The 22,046-nt window shown below is 46.0% G+C and overlaps 1 protein-coding gene across 4 annotated transcripts in view; it reads right to left on the reverse strand.

Moving 5' to 3' along the window:
• Positions 1 to 21,798, reverse strand: part of LOC104026899 (L-threonine 3-dehydrogenase, mitochondrial) — a 168,055-nt gene extending 146,257 nt beyond the window's left edge. The window contains exons 1-11 of one of the 4 annotated variants that reach the window (XM_075706889.1): positions 21,781 to 21,798; positions 20,994 to 21,157; positions 19,574 to 19,685; positions 16,993 to 17,194; positions 16,593 to 16,635; positions 15,100 to 15,170; positions 14,198 to 14,347; positions 13,936 to 14,108; positions 13,028 to 13,118; positions 12,290 to 12,559; positions 9,099 to 12,053 (exon numbers count right to left, since the gene is read on the reverse strand). In XM_075706889.1, the coding sequence (XP_075563004.1) occupies positions 11,914 to 12,053; positions 12,290 to 12,559; positions 13,028 to 13,118; positions 13,936 to 14,108; positions 14,198 to 14,347; positions 15,100 to 15,170; positions 16,593 to 16,635; positions 16,993 to 17,176 (1,122 nt within the window). In that variant the 5' untranslated portion in view covers positions 17,177 to 17,194; positions 19,574 to 19,685; positions 20,994 to 21,157; positions 21,781 to 21,798 and the 3' untranslated portion in view covers positions 9,099 to 11,913. Of the gene's footprint in view, positions 1 to 9,098; positions 12,054 to 12,289; positions 12,560 to 13,027; positions 13,119 to 13,935; positions 14,109 to 14,197; positions 14,348 to 15,099; positions 15,171 to 16,592; positions 16,636 to 16,992; positions 17,195 to 19,573; positions 19,686 to 20,993; positions 21,418 to 21,780 lie in introns of those variants that run through there. The other 3 variants (XR_012830919.1, XM_075706888.1, XM_075706890.1) reach the window with 3 other exon arrangements.
• Between the last annotated feature and the right edge of the window lie 248 nt (positions 21,799 to 22,046).

The following is a 22,046-nucleotide window of genomic DNA, read 5'->3' on the forward strand; positions in this document are numbered from 1 at the left end:
GAAGAATAGATTTAGACTGGATATAAGGAAGAAATTTTCTACACTGAGGGTGGTGAGGCACTGGCACAGGTTGCCCAGAGAGGTGGGAGATGCCCCATCCCTGGAAACATCCCAGGCCAGGTTGAACGGGGCTCTGAGCACCCTGCTCTGGTTGAAGCTGTCCCTGCTCACTGCAGGGGGTTGGGCTAGATGATCTCTAAAGGTCCCTTCCAACCCAAAGCATTCTGTGATTCCATGCTTCTGTGATTCTATGCATGGCTTAGGACAGGAAATCTCCTCTCCCCAGGGCCAGGGACCATGCTGCTAACCTCTCCTGGCTGCTGGCACAGGCTCGGCAGCAGCCTGGCACTTGCTATCCCCTAACGGTGCCTGGAGTCACTTTGGGGGTAGCAAGTGCCACAGCGTGACTGGGGCTCCCCAAGTTATCACCGTGCACATGGACCTTGTCAGACACCCAAGTTTAACCTCGCCAGAAGGAAAAAAGAAAGTGTAAAGCAAAATGCATCATGTTGCAGAGTAACTGCACTGCTTAGGTTATAGAGTAATGTTGGCTTCACCCTGAAATGCCAATCCACAGTTGGACAGGGAAAAAGGGCACAGAAAATAGTGATAAAGTTTGCTTAAAAAAGTTGATGGGGAGAGCCACCTTTACATAAATATGTATCCCAGTTGTGCACAACCATTGGTTTCCCTCAAAAAAACAAAGCAAACAAAAAACCAAACAAAATCCAGTACTTGCAAAGTTTTGCATCACCAGCGCCTGCAATACATCATGTACAAGCCCTTCAAAATCCAGGGTGGAGATGGGAAAGGGTGTGCCAATGCAAAGCAGCTTTTTTGGCCTGGGCACCCTGTCTGAGGTTGGAGAATCCCCTACTTTCCCACTTCTCTGAAATCACTCCTTGAGCAACTTCTCTGGGGTCACAGAAGAAACCTGGGCCAGATGTACCTCTGACACCAACCTTGGCCATGGAAAAGCCCTTTCCAAAGACTTCTCCTGCTCCAGCAATTTTGCTTGCCCTATGCACATCCTAAATTGGGGCAATCACTGCACACCCAAGTGTCTCCCATGCCCAGAGGAGCAGCAGTGTTCACCACCTCCACTTCTGCTTCCTGGCCAAAACCAGCACTAATCAATTAATGGCTTCCAGGGAGAGGACAAGTCAAGCCTTAAATTAAACTTTCTACTTCAACAGGCATCTCAGCAGAGATGGACACCCCTGCCCTGGCCAGATAACAAGTAAAGCTGCGATAGGCTCCACGTGTCTTGGAAGAGATGGAGATGCTGCTTCTTGGGGCATGGCAGGTGGCTGTGATGGAAAGGGATTTGGAAACTAGCATGCAAGCAGCTCATGCCCCGAGCTCAGAAAATGTCTAATCACCATCCCTGGAAAAAAAGCCTTCATGAAGAAACTTTGGCCAGAGCAATGAGCAGAAACTTCTTGGCAATAACTGGAAGGTGTTGGAAGAGCATCCAGCTTTTGAGTTCTCCAAGTGGAGCTGCTGGCAGCGGCACCACCAGTGTGAGTGGCTTTCCTCCCGCTGTTTTTATCACTGCATTAAAAAGGTTTAAGTAGTGCCTTGCTTTCAAAAATGCTGCCTGGCCCTGAACTAAGAGGTAGATCTTTTAAGAAAATCCCTGAAAATTTTCACTTATTGAACCCCTGCATTTTGGTAAATAAAAAAGAAGTTGGGGGAGGGGTGTTCTTTAAATCACAATTTTTAAAGTAAATATGTAGTACCAGAAAACTGAAGAGAAAAAAGAAACCAGCCAACATCAATGCAATAAACATTTTTTTCCCTCCTTTGATGATGGAGAATGCTGGGAGTGGGAAGAAATTTGGAAAAATCTTCCCAACTAAAGCTGAATCCAACGGTGTTGACCTTGCTTTGCGTTCCCTGCAAAGGAGAGAGGGTGGAGGGCACCACCAGTGCCCCAACTGGTCTGTGCAGTGGAGCTGGGACACTGCGTGTGGTTGGCGTTTTGGGAAGGACATCTGGCAGAGAGCTCTGATCACCCTGTCCCAGTGGTCACCCCCGAAACCCCCTGGGATGGTCTCAAATCCTCATGTTCTGTCCTGACAGCATTTCTAGGGAAATCTAAAATGCCAGGGCAGGAGCCGACAGCCGAATTTCATCTCCTCTTCCCACCTTTTTGCCTTCCCCTCTGGGTTCCCCATTGCACACTCATTTCAGCTGTGGCCAGCTCCAGGAATCCCCATTGTCCAGGCTATGAGGCCTTCACACCTTCTCTGCTTGGCCTCTTCAGGTGGTCCACCGAGTATTGTACGGTTTAGCGAGAGGGACACAGATGAGATGGCAGAAGACTCTGTAGGGACAAGCAACGGGGAGACTTTGGTTCCTGTGTTTCTGCCAAAGGAAGTGGCAGATGGGTACGCACCAGGGTGACGTCTGAGCCCCAAAAGAGCCAGCCAAAGGAGATCCAATGGTGGTGGGTCACAGCCTCCAGCAAACAGCTTAGGCGCTGTGGTTTGGGGTCCCTCCTCCTCCTCAGCTTCCCAACCCGATGGCACCCTTTGCCTCCTGTGCATGGTGCAACTGCCCTTCCCCATCACAATCCCCTTCACCGTGGTGGCTGTAGCTCTGTTGCAATCTCTAGAGAGTCAAAATCCCTCCAAACTGCCCTGGACCCTAGCACAACACACTGCCTGGATCAGGCCATGGTGTGTCCCCAGGGACCAAGGTACAACCATTCCCGTGCAATGTGGATCTGGCTGGCCCTGCTCTCCCATCGGCTGAGGACCTGCAGGGGTCACTGGCAGGCATACGTGGCTGGGGACATTTGAGAGACATCCCCCCTCTCTCTCCCAAAGGCTCAGCGTTATCTTGGGCAAACATCCCGGCCCCTGTTGCCAGGTTGGGAGGCTGGAGGTGGAAAATCTGCTCCTGGCGCTGATTCCGGGACACACTGCCAACAGAGCAAATACCCCTGGGCAGCCACAGGTCATTGACAGCTCAAACATCTGCTCTGTCATCTACGGCATGTCTTGAGTGAGACCCTGCTGCTCTTGTGCAACGGATGGGACAGTTTTTCCACCCAGCAAGAAGACCGCAAGGCTGAGGGTCAGCCGGATGAAGAAATAAAGGTGTCTCGGTTTTCTTGGCAGCTCATCAGCCAGCCATCAGAGAGAGCAGCTGAGCAAACCTCTGGGTAGACCCCATCCTCTGCTTGGTGTCATCATGAGGCTTTGTAGGTCCTCTACGGTTAATGAAGGAGGCCATATTCATGGACAAGGGCTGAAAGTGGTGGTGCCACGGAGCAAATCAAGGGCTGAAGATTAACCATGGGGTGTGCGGAGCTGATGTCCACAGGGAAGTTTGGACATGCAGTGCAGTGGAGTGATGGGGGAGATGCGGAATCCCTAGTGAGCACTGGGGTCCTGCTGCTCCTGGCAAGAGCACAGATTTTGCCAGAGTCCACTTTCTACCCACGTGCTGGCTACAAACCGCTCCAGACCCCATCAGCACACTCGAGCAGTAGCAGCTCCTCCAGCAAGGCTGGTGAGGAAAACAGAACATTTTGGTTTCCAGAGCACAGCCCAGCTGTCCCTGAGCTTGGACAAGCAGGATCTGCATCTCATTGACTCCCTCCCTTCCTGCCCTCGGCACTGGTAAAGAAGTCTGTTACCTGACTGGGGATTTTTTTTTTTTGTTATATATAGAATCATAGAATCATAGAATCGTTTAGGTTGGAAAAGACCTTTAAGATCATCCAGTCCAACCTCACACTACCAAGTCCACCACTAAACCAATTAAGGGGAGAGTAGCAATTTCATGTTTCCTGGCTTGGTGGCTGGATTATTTATAATGAAAGTAAAAACTAGGAACCATTAAGGTTGGAAAGGCCCTCTAAGATCATCAGTCCAACCATCAATCCAACATCACCATGCCCACTAAACCATGTCCCAAAGTGCCACGTCTACACAGGTTTTTTAACACCTCCAGGGATGGTGACTCCACCACCTCTCTGGGCAGCCTGTTCCAATGCTTGACCACTCTTTCAGTAAAGAAATTTTTCCTAATATCCAATCTAAACCTCCCCTGGTGCAACTTGAGGCCATTTCCTCTCATTCTTTCGCTTGTTACTTGGGAGAAGAGACCAACACCCACCTCACCACACCCTCCTTTCAGGTAGCTGTAGAGAGCAATAAGGTCTCCCCTCAGCCTCCTCTTCTCCAGGCTGAACACCCCCAGCTCCCTCAGCCGCTCCCCACCAGCCCTGTGCTCCAGACCCTTCCCCAGCTCTGCTGCCCTTCTCTGGACACACCCCAGCACCCCAACGTCCTTCTTGTAGTGAGGGGCCCAAAACTGGACACAGCATTCCAGGTGCGGCCTCACCAGCGCTGAGTACAGGGGAACAATCACCTCCCTGCTCCTGCTGGCCACACCATTCCTGATACAAGCCAAGATATGTCAGGTTTTATACCACCTTCAAGTGGGGAAGAGATTGCAGGAGGAATTGAGGTTATTCCCAGGTTCCAAATTACATTTGGCTTCCACAAGGCCAGCTGTGACACCTGTTGGGCCCTGGCACAACTCCAAACCTGTATAACACACACATAACCATGGAAAAAAAACAAGTAGATGTGGAGGGAGGAGAGATGACATAAAAAAAGGAGTAATACGAAGAATGGGAAATTGCTCATTTATTGTCCTTTCCTCCCTTTGCATTCTCCAAAGGCAAGTTCAAGAGGGAAGATTGTGGAGGGACACGTGTGTGGGCGTGAGGGGGCTGGACTCAGGCAGAGGAAGACAGCATTTACTTGCAAAAGGAGCATTTTTTAATTTCATTATTAGACACCCACATCAATCAGCTGCAAGACACAAATCCATACCAAACCAAGTTTCTCTAGCTCTGGAGCTCAATATACCACTTATTCCATGAAATGGCATCCTTGGGGTGATGTTTCTGTGTAACTAAAGACACTCAGACACTTGGTGATGAGTACCCTATAAGACGCTCTACAGAAAATGTCATTTTAGCAGTTTATCACAATTCAGGAAATGTTGGCAAGCCATATCTGAGCAATAACAGTGTAATTCCCATATTTACCAAAGGAATGTATGAATATTGCTTTGGTCATATAGTGAAAAACTGTAAGTCCACTAAATTAAGTGAGATAATTTAAATATAAACAATGATTATAAATAAAATAGTAATAAAATACTAAAACCCTGCACTTTTTAAAACTGATTACAGATTTTTGAGCTTGTACAGCTCATATTCATTGTCAGGAGATTGTTTTTTTCCTTAGAATTATAAGGATTAGAAAGGTAGGGATTTTTTCCAAACCTCATATGAGAGTCTCTCAGAATCACAAGACTCCAGGAGGCAAGGCTTTAAGAAATGCACCAAATCTCATGAATCTTGGGCTTCAGATGCAAAGAACCAGCAGTGGTGGTTGAAGGGGAAGTGGATGGTCAGTGGATGAACTCTGGACTTTGCTTTGTCTCCTCTGACACATTGCTTTTGCAACAGCTCTGCTGATGACGGGTGTTTACCCTGGCATTACAGAAAGGCTGGAGAGATTAAGGACCTATTGCATCAGACAGGGAAAGAGAGATCATCCTTGCAGCAATGCTCGCTCTTGCCAAAATAATGATTGGCTCACTGGTGTCCTTGGAGCTGCACTCTGACATCCCCTGCCAAGGACGTCCTCTATTGAGGATTGGTCTAAAGGTCACCCCACCCATCCAGCAACACTCTGTGACCTCACTGCAGGAGGGAAATTCCTAGGGATGCGTTTATCCTGGTTGGAGCATGGTCCCAGCCCTTTCCCCTGGACAAAGAGGGGGCTGCAGAGGCCAACAGGACCAGGAACAAAAGCAGGGAAATGCTGAGCAACCAGCAGCAAGGTGGAGGACACATCTGTGCAGGTTAAGAGGGCCAGGGGATGTACATTTTGGCTAGGGGAAGATATTTAAGAGCTTCCTCATGCTTCTTCCCAAGTGTGGCTGGATGGCCAAGTCCCAGGACCTTGGTGGAAAGGATAGGCTGGAGATGGCCAAGCCTGTTGGTGTGGGGTCCCAAGGAGGGACACATCCCAGTCCACACTGCTCTGCCAAATCCCCTTTCTCCTGCTTCTTGGTTCCCCATACTGGACACTGAGACACCCGCACGACGCACTGTATGACCAACCTGAGCAGAGCCTGGGCCCTCTATGGCTGGCACAGTCCGACTGTAGCCATATATTGGAGTTCTTTGCCCTCCAAAACAGGGTCACTGCATCAAAATTGCCTGCTGGGTATGGTTCTCGCTCTGGGCTAATCCCTGGCCTATTCCCAGGGAATGGGTTGGCAGGCAACATAATGAGAACAGGCATCAGCTGTAATCTGAGTAAAACAGTGCTCTCAAAGCTGAATGCTAACCTGTGCGCTGCACCTTCTCAAGAGCTTCAGTTTGCTCCTCAGGGAGACTGCACAAGGACTATGGGAAGATACTAAATGCACAGAAGCAACCCCTGGGGCAGGATGGATGGTGGTTGTACTAGACAACCACTTCAGTGCTGAAGTAGATCTCAGTTTGACCAAACTGTTGGCTTGAGTCCTCAAAAATACACAGATAATCACTGCCAGCTTGAATGGAAACGTCTTAAATTGTTCCCAATTGCAGTATCAGGTGCAGGAAGCAAAATTATTTTCTGGCTGAGCAATGCCCACTCCAGATTTGAGTTCCACGACTGCTGAAGTTGTGAAACTTCACAGGTGTTTCAAAGAAGAACTGTGCTGCTGAAGCACAATTGTCTTTTGAACCCTGCCACCGCTGGCAAAAGCCACCCGTGTGCGCCAACTCTCTCAGCTGCTGTATGGAGTTACTGTCATCTTTAAACACCCGGGTTTCTTCCAGAAGCTGGCCCTGGCTTGAAGAGGTAGGCATCAACACAGCCATCCCCGTGCGACATAAATGAAGCACCCAGGAAGGACAGCAACAGCACCCTTCTTGTGACACTGCTAGCCAGCCGGTATGTGCCAGCCCACCCCTCCACACCCCCTGCACTCCCCCTCAGCCCCAGCGTGCCGCAGGCGCTCAGACCCGCGGTGCATTTAGGATCGTGTACAATTATGGTATGAATCCAAAAATAGCCTGAAGAGCACTCATCTGGCCTGAACCTCCAGCAGAAGGGCAAAGGTTTTGCAGTGCCAGCTAACGTTCATCTAAAATAGAAACAGCCTGCCCCGAGGGGGCCAGGAAAGCCCCCAGCCCTGCCCGAAACACAGGGTGTCATGAGTGGGGGCTGCAAGGCGGGCATCCCAGCCCCCGGAGCCACGCTCCTGCCCTCTGGCTAATGCTGGTGCTCTCCTCTCCACTTCCCTGGGCTTGACTTCCCTGGAGGCACGCAGAGCTCCCAACAAATGGTATGTCAGAGCCTGACACCATCCTGAGGGGCAAAAGGAAGGGTTTTCCGAAAGCACAGAGGTGAATCACCTGCAGCCCTCGCGCTGTTTTGCTGAGGGAAGAAGGCTCCTCCTCTTCCGCACCTCTCTCTGATGCCTTAAGCAGCCAAGAGTGGAAAGCAGCTCTGTCTGTATGGGCTGAAACAAAGGAGTTAAGTTTAACATCTTAGGAATTAATCGTTGCAATAGGACCCAGACCCAGGCAGGATTTGCATTTCTATCCCAGGCTTGGGCGGTGACTTTCAGGATGACAGAAAGACCCTTTCCCCGGGCCCCGTTTCAAATTCGGCAGCCTGGGTATTAATAGCGCATTGCCACAAGAGGCACGTAGTCCAGTACCGACTTCAAAACCCACAGGAAGCTGAGCAAGCACGCTCCATCAGCACTCACACCTTGAGAGGGAGCAGAGTTCCTTCCTTCAAAGCTATCTAGCGTACAGCTACCGGTAACCATGGTGTCAGCATCACTTCAGCTCTGCGCGTTCCCTCTCGCATGGGAACAGCGAAGTGAGGACAATGAAGCCAGTCACTGACTCCAAGGCAAACCAGCATGGAGGAGAAGTAAATCTGAGAATTGAAAGCGAAAAAGGTTAGGAGGCTTTTGGTTTTGCTGCATGAATATGATTAGAGGCTCAAATATTCTTAAATCTTTGAAGAACAGGGTGGAGGGGAAAGGAGAAAAATGGAATTGTTGTTTTTGCAGGGCCTGAAGGGTAATGGCAGTCCTCTCCTCAGCTACAGCAGCGTTGGATGAAGCACTGTCACTTACAGCACTTACAGAAGCCAGACTGAGCATGTGTAAACAAGAGTCAAACTAATTATCAAAGTGAAGTAGCTGCAAGGAGCGCAGTGCTGTAACACCCTCGCCTGTTTTGCAAGAAACATAATGCCTGCATCAGTCATTAAGTCGTGGCCAAGTGGAATGCTTCCTCCAGAAGAAGTTCCCATCATTAGAAAGTTGAGGCATAGGAAGGAAAGGCCTTGTTTAACCTGAAGAGACTGTTTATGCATCGATTAACGAGGCAGGGTGGGTCCAGGGTAAATTACTAGGAGCACACTCATTCTCACTCATGTCTGCACAAACTTCTCCCTGCGACCAACATTACTGGTTGTGCAACAGCCGGCGTCAAGAGAAGCAGAAACGAGGACCCCACAATCTTAAATTCTTGGCAGGTGTTTTTTAAAGCTCCTCCCTCAGACCACCACTACTCTTTTCTCACCGTTTCAAAGCTGCATGGATGTAAATAGAGACAGAAACATGGCTGAAGACGGACCAACTGGTTTCTCAACATGAGAAAGGGCTAAGGAATCTAAAAGTGACAGAGGAGTATTTGAAATTTTGAAAATTTGAATTTTGTCCAGCACTTTTTGGACAGCTGCCATCTACAAGCACAGCCCGTACACCTGCCTCACGGCTCACCGAAGATTAAAGGGTAACCACGCTGTATCTGCCTGCGAGCAACTCTCTGCTACACAGAGCAACTGGGATAATCAGCAGAAAGTTGAACGTACATACAAATGTTTGAGAGTCACCGCACAGGCTGGGGACCGGGGGGTGTCTGTATCTTTTCTCTGTGCCTCAAATCGCACATCACTTCTGCAGCTGAAGAAATGGCTTCAGCACTAACCAGCATCCTTCATCACTGCTCTTGCGTGCACTAAACAAAGATGACAAAACAAGGATACATCTGCATAGGATTTTATTAAAGTAGGCATCATCCACAACTTACAATATTTGAAAAAAAATATTCTTAACAACTTTTTTTTCCTGACAGCTACAATGCTCAAACATCATGAGAGAAGTCTCTGCCCAGAACTCAAACTGGTAGCAAAAGTTATACGTTTTGTACCACATCAAATTGGTTTAACACAGAAAATACTGTAACACAGTTACAACAGAAGTTAATGGGGAAGATAGGGGAAAAAAAGCACACGCGTCATTGGGTCACAGGTTGAAAACCAGAATTTCAAACAGGACTCAGACCACGTAGACATATCTAATCACATTGTTACCTCCAAACAACTCTCTGTTGCAATTGGGTTTATTTCAGATTTTGCAAAATAGAAGTTTCTTAAATGGCTGCTCCTAAACCAAGTCAGCAACCGGGGGGGTGGGGGCAGAATCAAAAAACCCACTTTTGTTCAAAATGACATGGGTTTGAATTTCACCTTCGCTGCACCACCTTATCCAAAGCTTTTGTGCAGTGTCACAACCAAGGCCTGTGTGTTTCAGAACGAACATTCTTGCTCTTCACTCTTGTTAGCGTTAACTGGAGCTTTGCACAAGGGCGAGGGGAGCAGACCCCGTGACTTTGAGTGAAGCAAAGAAATAGAGCGAGACCCATCAACAACTCTTTATTTTAGACATCTCATGGAACGGAGGCACTGAGGAGTCCCCAGGGTCTGGCTAATGAAAGACTGAACGGACAAGACACTTCAGCTCGTATTAAAGCCCTTCACCTGACTGCCCAGCATAACAGTTCATGAGGAGATAATCCTCTTTTGGCAGGGCAGAGGACAAAACCTGCGCCAGCCTTTCCTTGGAGGGTATGAATGGAGGGCCAACTTTGCTGGCCCATTGAGCCAAATATTACACTTGAACAATGTGACAGTTACAACAGCGGCCAAAGTTTAAAAACTTGTCTTTTCAGAAATGTAAACAACATAAAAAGAAAAAGTTTCGACAACAGGCCACAACCTTAGAGGTTTTTGAGCTTAAATACCTGGGAAATGCATACTTTGCCAACAGATGAAACAGTAAGATACATACAAAAATCAAGAGATACAAGTTTAACAAATGTTTAAGATAACTGGGTTTCACCACAGAATCATCATTCGAAGGATACTTTCATGAGAAAACATGTTCCCTGCAGCATGTAGACTCCTTCACAAAGAGACAGAAATCTGGTCACGTCAGTTACCGCTTACTGAGGAAACACTGCAGGGTTACAGAGAACGTAACAGACTCGCAACTGCCCAAGCATTGTCACAGAAAACATAGCAAACAAGTTGTAGGCAAACAAACAAAAAAAAAAAATACTTGAACTTATTTACCTACACACGCTATTGGAGTATACAAGACAAAAAAGATGGAGAGGTTCAGATAGGGAATTTCCAGTCATTTTGAAAATGAACAGTATTTTTTTCTTTGAAAAAACAATAAAATCAAAGTTCCCAGATGCTGTTTCTCAAGGCATGCTATAGCTATAGTAGCCAATGGCCCAGATTCACATCCACGGAAACCGGTATTTTACCTCAAATGGCTTTCCTGTCTCTCCAGTTTGTCATTTCTCAAAGGCTCCTAAGTAGCTTTTGAGTAGACCTATCTTCCTTGCATGCATCTACTAAGATTCCCTCGTTAATCCCAGAATCTTCTGTGCATGAAACTCAACAAGCAGAACAGTCCTTAACTGGAGCTAAAAGATAGTTTCAGCTTCTGGATCACTCTCTAAAGAATAAAAGCATGTGACAGTAACACATCAATAGCATCTACAAATACACTTACAGTGCACAGAGGAAGTGTAGTGAACATGAACGGATTTCAAAGGCTGACCTGACTCTACCGTAAGGTTCCATCATCAGCTCACCTTTAAAACTTGTTCCAGGCAGTATGTCATCACGCTAGCACCACTAACGACCGGGATAACCAAAAGTAGTTTAAATAAACCCAGTAAACCCATACCTGGGCATTGCCTTCTTGAAATGCGCCCCAGATTCACATACACGTTAACAGCCTTTTGGATTTCAGATCTACCTCCAAGGTTAAACTGAAGGCAGCAGCACTTCCAAAGAACAGGACAAAGCTTAGCTTGTAAACCCTGTTTTTTCAAAGTGTAATAAGAATTCAAGTCCTACCCCCCTTCACATTTATAAGCATTGTAAGAATAATGCTACTTTGTATGCTCTATGTATAGAAAAGTGTATGTTTATACAGCACTATATATATATACACATATATATATAAATAGGAACTATTGACCAAAGTTTGACTTCAAACTAGAATTGCAACGACCCCTGCAATTTGGAAACATGAAGTAGCTCTTCTGATCTCTCTTTCGTAAGCAAAGAGTAGAAAGGATCATATCTTACTACGATCTAACATCCTCCACCAGGAAAACGAAAAACGTATCATTAACTTTGCGGGATATGCCCGAAACACCACGTTTGACAATACTGCCCCGTGTTGTTTGCCAAAGAAGAGGTAGGCAGCAGGAATGATCGGAGAGTCATCAGCCAGGAGTAAGTGCTTTTGGGGTTTTTTTTCTAGCTGCTTAAGTGTGAAAGTTCTGTGTTTGTCATTGGTGCTGTGCTTGGAGACGCTACCAAATGATGTCGTTTATCTAATAGTACATTCCAGCTACAGTATGTTTCTGCCCAACTCTATTGCTACTTACAAAAAATAATAATTGACATGCTCTAAGACTCAGAAAATTATAAACTAATTTTGCCATTTCTTCCTGGTCCTCTGTGGAAATCTGGAAACATCTTACAAAGTATTTCAGTTAGCTTGAGCAATCCTGGAGTCAGACCCAAGGAAGCTGAACATTGTAGTCACCAACTCAGGGAGATCATAATCGTGTTTCCAACCCCAATCCCTCCGGGCATTCCTGTCATCAAAGTTCATTGGCCAGCTGTCAGCTGCAGTGAAAAGAAAGAAGAAACACAGAGCATGAGGTTTAAGAAAAATTTCTTTAAACTTTAAGATGTATCATCACTGGCCATTTGAACTACTAAAGCTGAATTTCAAACTGTAAGACTTGAACCGTACAGGAGCAATTTGCAAGTGCCCAAAAAGAAAAGAGACTTTGTTGTGCTCTTAACGGAGAGCAATCTCATGTTTTTTCTCACTCACTGCCAAAGAAGCTGATACTAACCTATGGCCTGCCTGACTTCATCCACGCTGTAGGTCACCTGGAGTTCAGGAACATGCTTCTGCACCTCTTGCGCCAGCTCTTCGGGAGTGAAGCTCATGGCACTGATGTTGTACGTCCTCATGCTCAGTGCCTCTGCGGGGGCCTCCATGACCTCTAGAGTCGCTCTCAGACAGTCATCAATATACATCATAGGGAGACGGGTGTCTGGCTTTAGGTTGCATTGAAATTTGCCGGTCTTCATGGCATCATGGAAAATCTGGACAGCATAATCTGTAGAAAAGAACAATGGATTCCTGTACTCATCTGCCTCAATCTGTCATTCGCTTCATGACAGCCAACACCCCTCAGGCCACCGCCAGTCTCCTGTCTAAGGTCTAGCAGCAGAACTGTGTATGATTTACATTGTAAAAGTCATTCCGAACTATCCCAATGCTGTTCTAGCACTTGCACATTGCAGCAAGACAGCAGAGTTTAAAATAGTTTTTAAAGGAAATGGTCTCAATGAGCATAATTAATCCACAATTTCTCAGATACTCTTTAAATGTAAAGGCTACAAAATTATGCCCTAGGCTGGAGTGGACAAAAGTATTGTTGTAACACTGTTGAAATAGCATCTCTACACTGATGCTCTATACTGCCACAGATTACATTTCTACAAACACATTAAAAATGTTTGTATTGGCTTGTGTTTTTGCTGCTCTTGCCTGTAATCCTGAGAACTATGCACAAGTCACTTACCAGTTGTTCCCCCACCAGGCTGAGAGTCAGCGGATATAATTCCTGGATACCTCAGGCAGCGGAAGTCTAGGCCATACCGGTAATGATAGTACTATGGAGGGAAGAGAGAAACATAGCTTTACACATCAGGACTAGGCCACACAACTCATTGATTTCACAGGGAAAATCTGCCACAGGATGAACCTTCATTCTGCAGCTGTCCAATGAGAGGGATGAAAGAAAACGAACTACTGAACAGCCTCCATTCCCTGCCAGGGAGCTGAGCTCTCTGCTTGCCCTCTTCTAGTTTTCATCCACATCAGTAGATACTGATTCTTGATATGGATTGGCTTCTAACGTAAGGTCTAGATCTAGTGTTCAGAAACTGAAAATGCCTAGGTTTGTGAGACATTTCAGGTTAATACAGTCTTCAGACCTGCCACTGTCCTTCATCAATTTGAAGTGTGAAGAAACTGTACGCAAAAAATACCAGCTTTAACAATGTTACATTTCTAAAAACCTACAAAGCCAAAAGAGAAGTTGTGCATGTACAGACTCCCACAGCTTGGACTTCAGAGTCTTTCCCCCGCCTCCACCAAAAGTCGTCATTGTCTAGCATGCTTTCGCAAGGTTTTGGACACTGTCATTTATGCAATGCCATTCATATTGGCAGATGAAGCAGAGAGGCCAAAGTCAAAAGAACCAGGGAAAGAAATGATATCGAAAGTCCAATGTTTGCCAGCTTCCAATTTTTGTCATTTTTCCAACAAAACTCGAAAGACATTTGTCCTTAAGAGCTGCCTCAGACTACTATTGAGTACTAAAGCCTGAAGGAAGGAAAGAATAAGGAAAAAACACTGCCGTGAGGAATCTTCCAAAAGCAGTGAAGATCTCCCAGAACTTGCGTGAAATAAATAAAAAATTCTCACTTCTCCCATGAGCTCAGCGTGAACCTTGGAGACTCCATAGATTGTCCTTGGTCTCTGAATGCAGAGGTCAGGAGTTGGATCTCGAGGAGAGGTGGGTCCAAAGGCTCCAATAGTGCTTGGAACAAAGAGTCTCAAGTTATGCTCAGATGCAATATCCAGAACATTGTGTAAACCTGGAACAAACAACGGGATTTATCAGAACATACGCTGCACTTTTGCAAGCCTCTGTAGGAGCCATGAAGTTGAAACCCTTGTCACATACCAGTAATATTTACAGCTCTGGCCAAAGGGACATTTGCTTCTCCAACAGCACTGAGCAAAGCGCTATAGTGGAAGAGCCAAGATATCCGATTATTCACCACTATCTCACGTAAATTCTTGTAGTCCAAGATATCCGCGTAGATAAAAGGACCTAGAAGAAATGGAACCAGTAGGAAATTGAATGCCAAGAAGAATGGAGGTCAAGAAAAGTTCTAGATGAAACTCAAAACTGCTGCTTCTTGACCATAACTCTATTCAGAATTTGATTGCACAGCAGAATGCACACCTAACAGCAGCAGTCAATAAATTTGTAAATAAGCAGGAGAAATGAAGGGAAACAGCTACCTTCACCTCAACAAAAGGCTGATGCAAGAACTCCTGTTTTATCCAGTCAATAGCATGAAAACAGGGAACATCTAGTGTACACTATTTAAATATCTAAATACATCATTAAACAGTAAAGAAAAACTTACGCAAGTTTCTAATGAAATAAAAGAATCCAAAAAACCTACTCTACATCCATCTTACCATAAAATTTGTCTGAGCGTGGAAAAATAAAGCACAAATTTAATTTCCAATTTGTTCCCTCCAAAAGAATAAATGCATCTCTTTTTACAGCAGGAGCAAAACAGCCAAGCTAAGCTTGACTCAAGTAGTTATTCTGGTCAACAAAGTGACAAAGAAACAGTGAAAAAATGCAAAGAAAAATATTTAGAAAAAGGGAATAACTAACGGAAGAAATCAATGTCTTGGCAAGATTTCAAAGCAGGAAGGCATTATCCAGACATTTCGAACAGCAACTTGTTCAGGTTCATCCACATATTGCTTAGACTTTGGTGATTAGTCTATCAACATCAGAAGTAAAGTCAAAATTTTTTTCCATGTGCTCCCCCAGTCACTTACCACTATAAAAAACATTATCTGCAGGCTTTCTAATGTCAGACAAGATCACGTTGTTCTTTCCAAAGCGTTTCCTGTATAAAAATACCCACACAGTACAGTGAGTCCACATTCTTCAAGGTAATTTAGAAGTTGCTATGCTGCTATTTTGTTTATCAGGAGATACATCAGAAGAACAATAATTTCCGCAATGAAATCAGCTACTGCACTTAAAAAAACCCACCAGTCCCTTAAATGTCAATACAGCATCTTAGAAAATTAGTAAACTTCTTCTAGCAGCAGTGAAAGATGGCATAAGGATAGAGAAATCTTATAGAAAATGAAAATACATTAAGAAAGACCTTCCTATCCTCTTCTTTCTGAAAATTTTAGCCAGAGATAATCTACTCCCCTGTGGACAACAAAAATCCACTGGGGTCGCTGTAACTGCAGCTACTTTTACATCAACAAAGTAAATACAACCGAGTAATCTCTGCCTCATGCTTTTCTAATCAGCACAAGGCTGTAGCAGAGAGCAAGTCTGACGGCACAGAAGAACATTCCAGCCTTCCGTTATTTGGATGATTTTTAAAGATATCACAGAAATGGTAGAAAACATTCAAACTGCAACACAGCGTCAAAGGCAGTGAGTTTGCTCACTTTTGGTCATAGACCAAATCCTCTGCAACAAACACTGTCTATGTGCAAACGATACTCTGGAGCTGAGTAGGCACGGATATGGACAACAATATGGACCAGGGAGAGCTCCCAGAACATTTTACATTACTTGAAAAGATCCCATGGAAAAAACAAGTTAACTGTGTATGTGACGCGGGGGAACAGAAAGAGCCAGAAGAAATATATTTTCAATTTACTCCTTTTGCTGTATCAGTTCATCTTTCACTAAATCATAAAAACTTCAAGATCTTGTATGCTAATCTTTATTTTTGTTTGTGCTTTACTAAATAGGGCACCTTATTCCTGAAGTTACTTAACTGAAATACTGCAAAGCCCAGCAGCAGGGTAGTTAGCAAAGGACTATATATTTTTTCAAGTGGACGTTTGTACTTTTTTCTCTCCCGTAGTACCAGCATAAAAATCACAGCCTTTGTCTCTCTATTGAGCACTCAAATCCAGCCGTATTTGACTAGACCAAAAAAGAGAAAAGGAAAACTGACCACCCTCTGAGGATTCAGACTGTGAATACTTCCATTGAACTGGAAGCAAACTGAACTCAGGAGCTAGTCTCTTAAACGTAATTATGTTATATTGGGAATCGTGACCAATGTACACACAGAAAGTACGTCAGTGAACCTAAACCAAGCACAGGAGTAAAAAATAAAGAGATGGTAAAAATTTAAAGTTATTTATGAAACTAAGAGGCAAGAAAAAAAAAAAAATCTGCAATCGTCACTAGGATTCTTTTAAAAACCACTTTCCAGAAAATTATTGCTTCTAGAAGTCATGGCTAAAGCTTGAATTCCTCACTAACAGCAAGTCAGAGAATCATGACGTACCTCAGAAGCTTAGCAAGTCCCACTCCAAGCTGGCCAAGACCACCTAAAAAGCAACACGCAAGAGACAAAAATCAGAGAAAAAGTGATATCAAAATACAGAGTTCCATTATTATATGTATCACATCAGAAATGAGTGCTATTTTTCTTAGCGAGTCAGAAAGCTTTTACACTTTTCTCAAGGAAAAACCAATGAACTGTTTTTAGTAGATTTCTGGAATAAAAATAGTAGGACAGTTCACCTGGGACTCTGATCCTATCACTGTACGGGAAAGACCATCACAATTCCAGGGTATTTGAGTATTTTTGCTTCCAGCATTCTGCTCACCAGGGAGGGAGGAGGGGAGTGGGGGACTCAACTGAGAAGCTGGAACAGGAATACAGTTATGACAGGAATGCTGACCTGTAATTAGCACCCGAGGATGATCGGACTCGGAAAAAGAGACGGAGTGAAAGCTAGCGTCGGAGGCCACCTGGCGGGGTGAGACTCCAATGCATCGAACAGGCACAACGGAAATCCCGCATCCACAACCAGAGCTCTGTAGCAGCTGGCTGACAGCTCTGCTTACGTTTTTGACAATTGGCATCTTCCTCCTTTAAACGTGCTGTGAGAACAAGAGAAAAAGATTAGTCACAAATGGCTCAACCGTATTAAAACATTTTAGACACTCCCTCCGAAAACGCTGAAGGGTTTCAGAGAAGTTTGATGCAATCCAAGTCCTAGGTGACGTGCCAACTGAGAGCCACGTCAGCAGCCTGCGGAGTAACATGAATAGAGGTAATGTATTCACCAGGGTGAGCTGAAGAAAATATCCACAGCCCCAGCACAGAGTCCAGTATAATGAACAGTGCGAGTATGGTTCAAGTCTAAGCCTTTTTAAAACAGTCACTAGAAACCCTGATTTCAAGCACAAAAGACAACAAGTCCAGAATTCAGCAAGTTCAGCTGCTATGATTACACAGCTCCACTGTAGGTGCTTTTGAGTGAAAGTTTTGCAGACTGCCATGAATAAGCAAGCCTTCTTAGTATTGCATCAGCAGGATGCAGCTAAGCCAACAGAGGCAGCAGTAAATCTCTTTAAAAAGCACTGCTTGGTTCAAACTTAATATGCATGATGGACAGTACCTGGGAAGCGAACAAAGGAGAAGTGGTATTTACCCAGGACTCGTGAAAATGTCCTAATTACTCCACAGAAAAAAAGACATGATTTGCTTGCAAATCATATTGCAAAAATATCCCTAAGCTACCCTGACCTACATGCAAGTTTGGTTTTCTTTCTCTCCGAATCTTTCATACTGGAGGAGGAAATGGAGAAGAACGTACCCCAAATAAATCACACATGCATCCACAAATGGCCTCTCCTGAAGTTCCAGTTTACTTCTTTCAAATACAATTCTTAAAGTGCAGTTACTTAAATTCTTCCTTATCCCCCTTCAAAAAACTTTTAACTCTCTTTCGCAAAGTGACAGAGTGAGTAAACTCCCATTTTAAATTTAAAACTAGCTTGCTTGAGATTACCCTGTCAATTCCTTTCTCATATGCATGCTTGTTTCATATATTATAAAAAAGAGAGTTAGGGCGAAGGAAGGCCACAACAAGAAATTACAGCAGCTAATTGCTGCAGATGAATTCCAGCACTACCGATTCTAGCATGCACAGAAAAGCAAACAAGTAATTAACATGGGTGTTCTTTTCTCTTACGGAAAACACACAAGGCTGAGAATTTTCTGATAGTTTAGGGAGTCCTGCTATTTAAATACAGAAGACTTGCTAAACTACCTATCACATGCTTATTAATAAGATACTCCACCCCCCCCAAAAAGTGCATTATTAAAAATCACATTTGCATATTAAAACTGAGCAAAGAGACTTATTCTGAGATACATCTTCCCCCCCCCGCCTCCTTAGACTTGTTGAGCAAACCTTGCGAAGCATGGCCAGTTAGTATCCTGAGGAATTAGCCAAGCCTCCGCTGCACCTCACAGCCACAAACCCATCAGAGGGATCGGTCTCCCTGATGATAAGCTTGATCTATCAAAGCTGTATCTCCCCTGTCACCGTGCTACAGAAGCAACCGCTCTGTCTTTTCCCGGCTTTGCACAAGTCTCTTGCAATTCCTTCTTATATATGGACCCTATATACCTACATCTAACTCCACCTACAGAAGAAGCTATTCGTTGAGCACCAAAAGCAAAGCAGCCCCCTCTCCTGTGGACTCAACCTCAGAAGTAACTAATTGCTATCTAAGAGGTTACAACAACTTTCTCCTATCTTGATTCTCTAGCGTTGATTAGTACAATTCAGCTGATATTGCTGATGGGCTGTGAAGATGATAAAGGGACTGGAGCATCTCTCCTATGAGGAGAGGCTGAGAGAGCTGGGACTGTTCAGCCTGAAGAATATGAAGGGGGAAAAGATGGTGTAACTAGCTATGAAATTCTAAAAGTGGCCAGCAAGTGCACAGATATAAAAAGAAATCAATAGCACCCCTCAAAAACACTTCCCCAAACCAACCATGAGACAAAGGTCACCCTGACACAAAGCAATTACCTTGCAAGAGCAACTTGCACAGGAAAGCCCATTCTGCTAGCTCAGAGTTTCCCATTTTAAATAACTTCGTTATTAACAGCTCTGAACACAAAAAGTATTAATTTCACTGATGCAAAAAACTTCATTTTTTGATAGGTTTCTCTTTCTTACTATCCCAAAGAGGAATACTGTTAGGAACTGGAGAAAGAAATATATTCCAACTCCCCCTACCCCTTATTACCTTCTGACTAGTTTTTTCAGGCACTGGTTTTACTCATTGACCCAAACCGATACTGGAAACTAACCCTTTTGTTTTCTAGATTAAGAAAAATAAGGAAGCTTTATCCTGAAACATGGAAGTTATCTCCCCCACCCCACTAATTTAAATTAACAACCAACGCTAATTTGAAGGATTAAGCAATATACACTGGAATTTTCCCTCTTCTGTACTCACCTGTCCCTCAGCTGGTGATAGAGCAGAAGCAGAGTGGAGATGGCAATTTATAGGACACGGCCTCTTTCGAAAGCCAATCCAAACCTGACGGAAAGTAGGAGTTGTCCCACGCCTTAAAAAAAAAAAAAAAGGGGGGGGAGGGGGGAGGGAAAAGCATGAGAGCAGCAGCAGCCAGGGAAATATCTGTAAGTTTGTGATAAGCAGAGGACTCTGAAGCTACGGAACCAGCTCTTTAACTAACAGAACCACACAACCTAGGGTCATCTCTGAAGGACAGGTTTTAAAACTAATTGGCTGCAGTGCAAAGGATTAGTATAAAGCAAACACGTGTTGAAATGTAAAGTGACAATCTCCCTTGGATAGCAGGAAATTTCTGAGTTTTGTAAGAAGATTAAAGCACGAGGAGAGGGAGAAGAGAGGTAAAAAGAAACAGGTTCATAAAATGAATTCTTATGTTAACTGCCAGCGGCTGTCCCCTTGCAAGATTTCCAAAGTGTTACACAAGCAGCAAGCACCTGCTGCTCACATAAGAGACAAAAACATGTTTATAGAAGCTAATGGTTTCTTATGTATTAGTTATTAACAGAACATGATGGTGATAAGAAAGATAAGAAACTCAGGGGTTTGGTCTGGAAAATCCCGCAACAGTAAGCTTCAAAGAAAATGGGAAAGAGGGAGGGGAGAGAGAGAGGTCAGAACCAAACCCCGAATCTCCCACAGCATTTCTGGGGGCTGCACAGCTGCTGAGATGCCACGGGATGCTCCTCCACAGAGCTAATGTAAGATGTCCAAAACTTGCTCCTTTCAAAGGAAGTTAAGATACTCTCCGAGGCACAGGATCTCACAGATTCCCAACCACTAGTACTTTCAAACCAGCCAACATCCTCGGGTATATGGTACATACCAACGCACTAAACTCCAAGTTATCGTTCTCACGCTTGTCTCTGAAACACAGTTTCTGCTTCAGACCCGAGGAAGAGCTTACGCATCGGAAAGCTCCTCTACTTTTTCCAACTGCATTAAGAAGAGCTCGAGTGGAAAGATACTGCCCGCCTCGGGCATCCAGAAAATGAAGCACCTGCTGCCTTGCCTGTCCCACAGGAAAGCCTTACTCCCTGGTGCCCAAGTGCTGCCAGCTGGAAAGTCCATCGGATCACCGTATTTGGGAGTGCCGAAGCTACAACAACTGGGGGATACTCTCAGCTCAACCAACACTTAATGCAGCCCGGATAGACGGAAAGACCAAAGCCGTCACACCTCCCCTGTCGGCATTTCCTCTGGTTCAGAGAGCCCTGAACCAGGGTAGGGGGGACCCTGTGTCCCCTCCCCGTGTCCCCTGGCATGGTGGGGATGTGCCAGGGCAGGGCAGATGGGCGGCCGGGCTCGTGCCGTTCTCCCTGGCAGGCAGCTGTTGACTAACCTCAGTTAAAATAACCTTGACCCACGCTCACGACCTCCGCGGCTTGTTTTCCAGAGGTGACGCACGACTGCGGGATGACGCCGTGCCCCTCGCGAAGCTCGCCAAGGAACGACTTCAGCCTGAAACGCCAAGGGACCGACGAGAAATCTGACCTCAGCCACCGACTGGCGGGGGAAAAAAAAAAAAAAAAGAAAAAAAGATTACACCAGCTACTGAACAGCATGATGCTCTTGGAGCGGGAAAGGACTGATGATCTTAGAGATCCTTTCCAATCTTAATGATTCCTGGTTTTAACGTTCATTAAACATAATCCAGCCACCAAGCCAGGAAACATGGAATTATTACCCTACCCTTCATTGGTTTAGTGGTGGGCTTGGCAGCATTAGGTTAACGGTTGGACTGGATGATCTTAAAGGTCTTTTCCAGCCTCAACGATTCTGTGCTTCCACGGCTTTGCACCGGGCCTCCGCAGATGAGGTGCAGAGGCTGGTGGGAGCTACACGCGTGAGGGAAGCCTGTAAGCCCACGCCGGGGCTCTGCGGGAAGCCAGAGGGCCGAGAAAGGGCCGGAACACCGCAGCACCGCTCCCCCGGCCCCAAAGGCCGGCGGCCCCCCCGGGCGGAGGCGGAGGGCTGGCGGGGGGAAGCCGGCCCGGCCCCGCTCCCCCGCCGCCGCCGCCGAGGCGAGGCACCCTCGCCCCTCAGGGAGCCCCTGGCCCCTCAGGGAGCCCCTCGCCCCCCCGCATTCGCCGCCCACGGGCCCCGGGGGGGGGCGGCCCCGCGCTCACCCGCAGACCCCGCCGAGCTCCCGCCGCCGCCTCTCCCCGCCGCCGGCTCCGCTCGCCGCTCGCCCGGCGCCGCTCCCCTACAGGCCCCGGGGAGGCGGGGCTGAAGCAGACGTCACCGTCTGCCAGGGAGGAGATTGGGGAGTGTGTGGCGGGGTGGTGGTGTGACGTCAGAGTGATGTCATGCCCTGTGAGGCGCGCCACTTCCGGTGGGGGGGGGGGGGACCGCCCCGCAGGCCTGGGCCCAGCGCGGGCCTCGGTGGGGAAGC

This window comes from Pelecanus crispus, chromosome 3 (genome assembly GCF_030463565.1).
Source record: "Pelecanus crispus isolate bPelCri1 chromosome 3, bPelCri1.pri, whole genome shotgun sequence".
NCBI classification, from domain to species: Eukaryota; Metazoa; Chordata; class Aves; order Pelecaniformes; family Pelecanidae; genus Pelecanus; species Pelecanus crispus.